Here is a 10,485-nt window from a genome sequence, read left to right on the forward strand (position 1 = left end):
AAATTTACCGACCACAAATTTCTTCGTGCCGGCATCTTCTATCTTGTATTTCTTCTCCAAGGAATCCCACAATTCTTTTGCTGTTTTCAGAGGACTGTATACATTATACAGCATATTGTCAAGGCCATTTACGATGTAGTTTCTGCACAGGAAATCTGAATGTTTCCAAGCATCTACAGCGGCAACAACTTGCCGATCACTTTCACCCTCTTTAAGTGCTGGAGCCTCTTCATGGAGAAACCGAGCCAAATTAAGAGTCGTAAGATAGAACAGCATCTTCTGCTGCCATCTCTTAAACTCGGTACCGTTAAATTTTTTCGGTTTTTCTCCATGATTGATTGGTACATAAACATGGTTTTAGATAGGGACCGATGTAGGTGTAACAATAGGAATACCACTGCCAGATGCAGTTTCAGTTGTAGTAGCCATAATCTCTGATTACAAAAATCAGAAAAAAATAAAACACAAATTAATTTTCTAGTTACTAAAACCAGAAAATAAATTATAACAACAAAATAATTTTATTTTCCTTGTTACTAAAACTAGAAAAATAAAATATCACAAGAATTTTCTGTAATACCAAATAATATTTTGAATTGTTAATGACATCAGTATCGTACTACTAGTTGTTGTCAAAGAAAAGAGACAGTATATTACTACTATCTGTCAAATAGCATAAATCACTATTTGTTTTTCCAACCAGAATATTACTTTGAAAACACAGAAAATTAAATACAATGAAGATATCAAAAAAGGAATCTGTCTTAAAATTGTTGGACAATCTTCACTGTATTTAAAATGATTAAATTCTGTTGTGTACAAAACAACAACAAGAATATAAAGAAATAAAGAAAAGGAGAGAATTTGTTTGATTACAAAAATCAAACTCGAAATAAAAATAAATAAATAAAACCACAGATTTTATTTTGTTACAAAAATAAAAATAAAATCTGATTAATAAACAAATAAAAAACAGAATAAAATTAAACAACTTACTTGGTTAATTTATTTGAATAACTTTTCTGATCAAGTCCAGTGTTTAACACTGTGTCCTTAAGACAGATTCGTCCTCTCCACGGTGCTTTCAGAATTTGGACGTTTATCTCCCAGGATGAAATGATCTTACCACAAACAATAGCAGCACTACAAATTGTTTGCCTTACGAACACACTAAGTGTTTACACTCTTTCTTTCACAAATAAAATGCAGCAAGATGAAGAATATTTAAAGCAGAGGATGGAGTACGAAAATTGGAGTGAAATCCAAATGGGAGGCTAGTCTATTTATAGATGTAAAGGTGGCTCTTGGTTTTGAATTGAACAGGTATGAAACCTGTTAGTTTCAAATTTAAACAGATTTGAATCTGTTGGGTTAATAATTCAAACAGATAAAAACGGGAAGGGCTCTGTTTGGATGAGCAATAAATCCAAACCAGTTTAATTCTGTTTGAAAACGGGAAGGACCCTGTTTGGATGAACAATAAATCCAAACCAGTTTAATTTGAATTCTGGATTTTATTTTACCAAAAAATAAAATTAAATTCAAATGTTTTTAGCCCAATCACGCACCCGCGCCCGGACGGACGGCGGTGCGCGTGTGGTGATTTTTGGGTCCAATGAGTCTAGCCCATTTTGCCCATAACCTCTCCCTCTAAAACACTTGGGTACCCCTTGGGGCACACCCCAAGTATCTCACCCTAAGCCTTATAAACCCTTTCAAAACTTCCCACCAAATCAATGTGGGACAAGCCAATTTACAACCTTAAGGAATTTCCACCATAACTCCATTTCCATGGAGCACACTTTGGCTTCAATTTTCCATTCACTCGATAATGGTTTTGAGCAACCGAATATACCACGTGAATCACAACGCGGCATAGAACGCGTTACCACTTTGACCCGAGTAAATCGATGCTCGGGGCCCACCTAAAAAATAGACCAAACTTGAGAAAAAATTCTGGTTTTACCCAGAATTTTTCTACCATTTCCAACAAGATTGTAACTTGAAAGAATTACATCTTTAGGAAGAGTAGATATGTCATTCATTTCATCACATTGGCATCCTACATAAGAATCTAGGGTTTGCCATTTCTTTCTTTCATTGTTTCCCTCCATATTTCAACCTTGAGGAAAACTGAGGGTTGAATATTTTGTAACCAATTTTCATAGTATAGATTTGTATTGTGGTGATGAAACATTCGACCCTCCTTCAAGCTTGCAGGTGAATTGAATATGTGAGATTGTGCGACTCAAAAAGGAAAGATTTTGTGGGATGCGGTGAAAATTTTAAGATCAAAACTGTAAGTGGAATGAAGAATTTGTGGGAACATTGTCAGTCTTTTTATTAAAACTGAGTTAAGTAACAAAAGTGATCATTGGTTACCTTTGTGAACTCTTGCTTTGTTTGAATCGTGAATTTATAAATGGAGAAAAATGTAATTTATATTCATTTATATTGTGTTTATTTTTTTCATTTCTTTTATATTTTTAAATTTTATCGGAGGATAATTGTGGAACATTATGCAGTGGGATAATTTTGTTGATGTGTAATTATGAATGGAAGAATATTTTATTGTGAAGAAATTGTTATTTTTATATTATTATGTAATTATTATGGAGAAATTTTAATAATTCTATCGGAGGATTTTTTTTTTCTTTTTTGTGACGGTACTACACTGTCGCAAAAAATAGAAAATTTTATTAATTTTATTGATTTTGTTACAGGTTTTACTTTTTGCGACGACATTAAACTGTCGCAAAAAATAGAAATTTTATTATTTAAAATAGAAATTTTTTTATTTTTTTATTACTTTTTGCGACGGCATTACACTGTCGCAAAAAAATAAATTTTTTTATATTTTTAATACTTTTTGCGACGGCACCACACCGTCGCAAAAACAGTGTTTTTGCCGTTGCAAAAAAAAAAAAGACTATTAGCAATGGTATTTTTTTCCGTCTCAAATAACTTTTTTAGCGACAGTAAAATAGTGTCGTCGCAAAAAGTAAAGAAATTTCAAACATTATTAGCGACTGCACAGTGCCGTCGCAAAAGGCAAAAATGCCGTCGCAAAAACTCTTTTGCAACCCCTCCATTTGGGACCCCCTCTTGCCGTCGCAAAAAGTTTTTGCGACAGCATTAAGAGTATTAGCAACGGCACAATTTTTTTGTAGTGTGCATATCACATGCAAATAAACGTGGAGTGGATGATTCAAAATCTTCTCTTTCATTTCTCTTCTGAACTTTTTATTTGTTAAGTTATTGGATTTACTTTTAGGTCTAATTTTGATAATTCGAATAGTTCACATTTTAAGATTTTTTTAATATATCATATCTGTAAAAAATTAAGTTAATCAGATATCAGAAATTACATGTTCGTATCATCGAACAACAAACCATTTTTTAAAAAAAAAAATTGATAAATAATTTTTCAAACACATGCTTTCTGATATCTGATCAACTTGATTTTTTATAAGTATGATATACTCAACAAATCTTGAAATGTAAACGGTTCAGATCATCAAAATTGGATTTAAAAGTGGACCCAATGACCTAACAAATAAAAAGTTAAGGAGAGAAATGAAGCAAAGGATTTTAATTCGGTGAGGATACCCTACTACGTCTTCGTCTTCGTCTTCGTCTTCATCTTCATCTCCGTCTTGGTCTTGGTCTTGGTCTTGGTCTTGGTCTTGGTCGTCGTGGTCTTCCTCCATTAATATGCACACTGTGAATCAAAATCACACAAGACTTGCATTTTAAAGATCAAAAATATAATTAATCCAAAACTATATTTATAATCATTATTGAATAAGCTAAGTCAATCCAACAATATAAAGTATATTTATGAATCACAATCATTTTTAATGTGACAAATATATCATCAATTTTAAATTTACAATATTTACCCCATTTTTAAAATAAAATTCATAGCACAATTTCATTATACATGATATTTTTCAAATCAATCACGTTAGTCTTCTCGTACATTGTATATCAAAAATGTCATCAATTATGAAAATTTATCTCAAAAGTGCATGTATTATGTAAATTTAAAATTAGTGAAACGTGAGTCATTAAAAATTGATTACTTTTTCATAAATAATTTTTTGGAGAAATTATTTAATTATTTATTCCTGTAATTTAAGCGAAGTGTCACTTTAGTCTCAGTAGTTTAATTTTAACAATTTGATAGTTATACTTTTAATTTTGTTGCAATGTAATCCCTTCGTCATGTGTTGTTAACATTTTGAATAGAAAAAAAATTAGGGTAAATTACGCTGACACGTCTTGAGATTTCTGTTTCATACAGATCTCTCTCACATTTGAAAAATTACATTCCCCTCTCTGAGGTTTGTAATCTCATTACAAATTGCCCTCTAAACTATTAATGTAATGCCCTAAAATTTTCTGAATGACCATATTGCCCCTTTTCTTACCATTTCTTCTTCCTATCATCATGACTACATTTTATAACTTTCCACTATTAAATTCTACCTGAACATATTCTTATTGAGTGACAATATACAAACATAAATTTTATATAGAATTTTCAAACACAATAAAATAACTTAATAGTGACCTTTCACTTTAAAACAGAACACTCATAAACATAATTTATATTTACAATAATATCACTATCACAACATTTTTATGATATTTTTGTATAAATTTTTATATATGAATAAAATTTTTTATTTTTATTTCCACCGTTATATCTAAATTAGATCAATTTAATCTAGATATATTTAAAAGGTATAAAATTTGTACAAAAAATTTAAAAAAAAAAAATTCATTGAATACAACTGTGAGAGCAAGAAAAATATAGGTACTACCTTATTGGGCCTAACCCAAACAAAATCTACAATGGGTTCAACCCAAACAAATATCACACCCCCCATCTATATAATGGAGAGGGCATCCCAAGTGGATGGTATGTTTTGATCTCTCTCTACAGAACGCACACCCCTTCAAATATATATACAATTTACTTCCTTGATTCAAGGACTAACTTCATCATCGGAGAGTCCCTCGGCCGGCAACCTCGGTTGGGTGGCACCAACTATGTTCATCTTTGCAGATCTACAGAGGTGAAGCTCTTCTCTTCGTTAGATCTCTACAACATCCATGTGAGAGAATATTTCATAGTCTCACAATTGGCGCCGTCTATGGGAAACGTCTGAAAGAGTTCAATGAATGAAATAACAAACATATGACTGTAAGTAAAAATCCAACACCACTTTGATGGAGATCTCTGTTCTCTCTGAGTAAATTTATCTTAAACTTATCTGCAAAATTGGTTCTTTGTTCTTGGTACATGTTAATGAAAAAGTGTTAAATCAGAATAAAATTCATGGGTCTACTTTTACATCTCTCTTTTCTCTCTCTCAAAATGGGTTTCATATTTTTCTTGGTGCACACATCTTTTTGGCAATTCAATAAACTTGCTCGGCTAAATCCATACGTGGATCTGTCCATTTATTTATTTATTTATTCTTTGTTTCTCAAAACTTAGCTTCAAGTTGATGTTTGACATGTATGCACGTGTACCTATGCTAGAACTTTCTGTAGAATCCAAGGCTGGGTCTTCAATTTTTTCTCTCACTAGAATTGGACCACAATAACTTGGAGTGGATTAAAATTTCTTATTCGTCACTTTATTTGGCTTGTCCATCAACCAACTCAGCAATAGTAACTCTTTATTGGGGTGTTCGTCAACTCTCTTGTTATTCTAAATCTCATTTCTGAAAGTTGTTTCTATATTTGCAAAGATACATTTATATATATATATATATATATACATGGATACAAATATTTGCATATGCATCAGACTTGTTTGTTCGGCTCACTGACAAGGTGTTATAGGCCCACCATGGCTCTCTCTAGCACTATTATCGGCAAAGGTGGAGTCGTACCGACCAAGTGCTTCAGCATGTCAGCCAAGGCGATTTACCTTCCAAATGTCTCGGCAAGACAAACCCAGTGGGGCAGGACTCACCTCCTGGATTTCTTTTATTTTTTGCTCTGCAACATCAACGATTAACTCATGTTTGTAGTCTTTGCATATATAGTTATTTATCACCTTGATCCTTGTGGCCATTTCTTTTTAGGTGTTCATTTCAGTTTCTCAAGAAAAATTGCAAGGAACATTTTGGCAACTCGGCTACCCACTGCGGCAAGGTGCTTGAGGTTGGGCAAGCAATGGAATTAAGAAAGTTATGAAGGGTTAATCACATAATCAATTGCCGATCAAGCATTTCAGCAAACGGCAAGATAAAAGACCAAGAGGTACCACAGAAGTCGGTGAGCCAACGATGTTGCCGACTTGCCAATCATGAGTATAAAAATAATATTTATTACAAGATCATAAATATTTACATAAATATTAATATTGACTTGCATTTATATGTTTACGTCCAACATGTCATGGATAGCTTGACGACGTGTCTGGCTCGAGAACTGGATATTACCATTAAACCCATGTCTGGGTCTTCACCCTCTCTCTCAAGAAAAATTTGTCCCCAAGAGTTATTGGCAAAGTTTGACCATGAGTTATTATAGTAATTTATGGTAATATTTTCACTACAACAAAAGTAATTTATGGTGACGAAAAGTAGTGAAGAAAATAAATTTCGTCACTAAATAAAAATAATCCGTGACGAATTATAAAATTTTGTCACATATAACAAAAAATAAAAATAATAGGTGACGAAATTTATTTTTGTCAACAAATACTTTTTTTTAGGTGAGGAAAAATTAAGTTTCGTCATCGAAGGTTTTCCCACTAATTTTTTTTTGGTGGCACCAAAATTTTGAGACTTTTGGTGAGAAATTTTTTTGTCACTAATTATAAAATTATTAGTGAGAAAAATATTTTCGTCACCAATAATTGTATATATATATTTTTGAGAAACTTGATTTTAAATTTTTTAAGACCATTTGGTGAGAAATATATTTTTGTCACTAATAATTTTTAATATTTTGAGACTTTTTAGTGAGGAAATTATTTTGTCACTAATTTTGAAGGGAAAATTTTGACATATTGGGCGGTAATGAAAAAAAATAGACTACTAACTTCCCTCCTTTTTTTTTTTTTTTGTTTCTAAGTTTTCCTCTCCCCTCTCTCTCTCACTCTCTCTCTCTCTCAAAACAAAACACAAGTTAATTAGCTTTCTAAGTAACCTATGGTGACAAAAAGTAGTGAAAAAAATAAATTTCATCACTAAATAAGAATAATCCGTGATGAACTATAAAATTTTGTCACATATAATAAAAAAGTAAAAATAATATGTAAAATTTTGTTACATAATTTTAGAAAGGATATGAATAATTCTTAAACTTTTAAAAATGAAACAAGAAAAAAAATTAAAAAACAAAACTCAAACCAAACAGGCACCTCACTTTTTTACAATCCCTCCCAAATTCCCCTCTCTTTTTTTGCTGGTAGGTAAAAACCCTCATCTCTCCCCATGATTTTCACTCGTTCTCTCATGATTGGAAGTTCTCCCTCTCTCATGGTTTCCGCCGTTTGCCGTTGCTGTCATTGTGCTACACCTCGCTACTTCATTCTGCTTCGGTAGGTGGTCCCTCTTTGCTCTGTATCCCACCCAAGGAATTTTGGTTTGGTTTTATTTATATTAATACATTGTTCCTCCACTCGGTTTTGGGTTGGAATTCTAGTATTGACCCAGGTTTATCTAGTTCTAGATTTGATAAGAATTTGTATGGAACTGACTTGGTGCAATCTTATCCTTAAGCATGAGATCACCCATAAAGATGGATTAATGGCTCTCTGTTTAGGAAATAGATTAACTTGTTTCATATCATACACAAATTGAAAAGGATATAAGATGGAAATGATTTCTAGGGTTTTAAATGCCCAAAATTGCTATTCTATATTTGAAGAATGTAGTAGAATGCTTTTAATAATGTCAGTGATAAGTTTTGGTGTTCTAGTGGCTTCATATGAGGAGATTGTTATTAACTGGATTGGTTTGGTTTACCAAATGGGAGGTGTTGTTGGGAAAGCTTTGAGGCTTATATTCATGGAGATTTTTGTTAAAAAGAAGGGTCTCAAACTAAACCCTATTTCTGTCATGTACTGCGTTAGTCCCTGCAGGCATGTATTTTCATCTGCCAAAGTTTAATTGTTATCATTATTTCTTTCACCATTTGATGTTTATATGTAGAACCTTTTTGCCATGTGAACGGAATCATAGTTCTTGTGCAGTGCTCTTTGCTTGTTCATTCTGTGGATTTTTCTAAAGAAGCCAAAGATGGATACCCAAGGGACATGGAGCTTTCAACCTGTTATCCTAACACTCAATTCTCTCTGTACTTTTGCACTCAATCTATCAGTTTTTCTTGTGATCTCACATACAAGTGCTTTAACAATTCGTGTTGCTAGAGTTGTCAAGGATTGGGTGGTTGTCTTACTATCAGCCATTCTGTTTGCTGATACAATGCTGACAATGATAAATCTGTTTGGTTACGGCATTGGTAATTTTTCGATAACAAATACTTTTGTTTTGGGTTTTCACTATAGTTTATTGTCTCAAAATTTGATATTAGTATTATGATATTTATTTATATATTCAGTATGCCCTTTGTATATTCTCAATGTTGTACTGTTTATATTCTAGTATTATAGATTGTTCACATCGGAAATCAATTCCAAGAAAGTAGAACAAAAAACTACAGTCTGTCATACTTTAAAAACGACATTGTATAGGTGGTTATCCTTTGTATTATCCATAAAAAATTATTTTTCTTGAGCTTTATAAAAAAATTGCTCTTTCAATGTTATGGAATTCACATTTTCTTGATGAGGATACTGTTGCTTATCTGACCATTGAGATATGCCTTTTTTTCATATTTCCGCTGGGGTAATGCTTGGCATATTGTGTGTTGTATTTGGGTTTCTCTTTTTCCTGTACTTTTTAATGTATTTTTTTTTTCCGTTCTCTGATAAAAAAGACTATTGTTTATTTCATCTGCATTTCAGATAGTGATCGTGCTTAGGATCTGGATGAGAACCCTGTTGATCACTCAGGAACGAAATTTCAATTTTAATGTGCTGCAATAATGTTTCTGCTGTCTTTAATACTATTTGTGCAAGACAAAAAGATATGTGATTTAATTTTGTTTTTGATTAGACATGTGATTTCATGAAATAGAGATTACCTATTTAGGAAGCATGGACATGCCTCCTAGGTCAGCATGTCTATGTCTAACATGTGTCCAATTATGCCCTTTTTTTATTTTTATTTTTTAAAAAGCAGACATGCTAGCATGTGTGAGGCACATCTGTGGCCTTGGTTCAAGTTTGGGAAAAAATAGAGTAAAATGAAAAGAAGTTTTTTATACTAACTAATTACTTCTTCAGGCTTTTTAATTTTTCAAACCATAAAGACTAATAATTTCCAATTTGTTTGTGAATCCTTATGCCTTCTTAAAATAGACTTTAGGGTGTTCTCTGTTATATTTTCAATTTTTTTGTCTCCATTTTTTGAAAATTGTAGTTTTAGTATGTCTGTATTATGTTGCATCTGCATCTTGTTTTTACATCTGTGTTTCTTAGATACCTATTGACCTAGCGAAGAAATATGGTTTTTTATGCAGCCATTGCAGGTGTAGCTGCATATAACAACCACAAGTTGAAAAAGGAAGCTTCTCAAGGCTCCTCTAATGAGTCTCAACATGCTAAATCTACGCCATTAACTTCATCTTCAACTATTGAAAGTAGATAAATAGAGAGCGGTCTCACAGTTTAGTTTGAGGTATGCAACTTTAATTGTTCAATTTGACTCTTCCCTCAAAGTGTAAGGAGTTTGAAGTAAGGTTTGTGGCACACACTGTTTGACCCTGAGAAGCCACTGGGTATGCACAATTTCGATTTGATAAGGCTCATTTTGTCAATGGGAATTTGTTGACAATGGGATTTATTTAGGATGAGGTAGCTATTTTAGATATGGAAAAAATCCCATAACTTTGTTGGTAATGACCTGTTGCGAGGATTTTCATGTTCAAGGGCGACGACAAGTAGAAATTAGTGACTTCAACTGAACCACTAGAACTTTGAAGATCAATATTAAATTTGTAATATTTTAACAGTTTCAATGGAGTGATATATCTAAGTGACCCCCTGTTTTTTTCCCCTGAAGCCCCTTCTCTCTATGTTGAAACTTTGGATTTGATGACTCCAAAGTGCCATCCTTTATGTGTTCTGTTTTTTTTATTTTTTTTCCAATAATTCTAAAATATTGTGTTTTTTTTTAATTATATTTTGTATTTTATTTTAATATTGGAACTAGAATCTGTTAGAATTAGTTTCAATCACAACGGTTGAATTTAGTTCCAAGTTATCACTTGTGAGCTTAATATTATAATGTTTTATTAGATTTATGGAAGAGTTGGCAGCAATGTATTGATTATCCTTTTAGGTTGACAATTAATATAGAAAGTTTTGCTTTCAATAAATTTAAGACAATC

General features: G+C 32.2%; 1 protein-coding gene across 1 annotated transcript; it reads left to right on the top strand.

The window, feature by feature from the left end:
• The first annotated feature begins 5,058 nt into the window (after window positions 1–5,058).
• LOC114266526 (putative sugar phosphate/phosphate translocator At3g14410) lies at window positions 5,059–9,768 on the top strand. The gene is made up of 5 exons (XM_082880611.1): window positions 5,059–5,084; window positions 5,245–5,307; window positions 7,907–8,113; window positions 8,225–8,493; window positions 9,616–9,768. Exons 1-5 carry the CDS (start codon window positions 5,059–5,061, stop codon window positions 9,741–9,743), a joined length of 693 nt encoding a protein of 230 aa, XP_082736737.1. The 3' UTR covers window positions 9,744–9,768.
• Window positions 9,769–10,485: the final 717 nt, after the last annotated feature.

This window comes from Camellia sinensis, chromosome 7 (genome assembly GCF_055761805.1).
Source record: "Camellia sinensis isolate YWXY chromosome 7, ASM5576180v1, whole genome shotgun sequence".
Taxonomy (NCBI): domain Eukaryota; kingdom Viridiplantae; phylum Streptophyta; class Magnoliopsida; order Ericales; family Theaceae; genus Camellia; species Camellia sinensis.

What these genes read in the sequence shown, in the direction of transcription:
- LOC114266526 (XM_082880611.1), top strand. Translation starts at nt 5,059, where the DNA reads ATGTTCATCTTTGCAGATCTACAGAG. An exon ending in TACTGCGTTAGTCCCTGCAG is followed by an intron (nt 8,114 to 8,224) that starts GCATGTATTTTC and finishes GTTCTTGTGCAG; the next exon opens with TGCTCTTTGCTTGTTCATTC. An exon ending in TCTGTTTGGTTACGGCATTG is followed by an intron (nt 8,494 to 9,615) that starts GTAATTTTTCGA and finishes TTTTTTATGCAG; the next exon opens with CCATTGCAGGTGTAGCTGCA.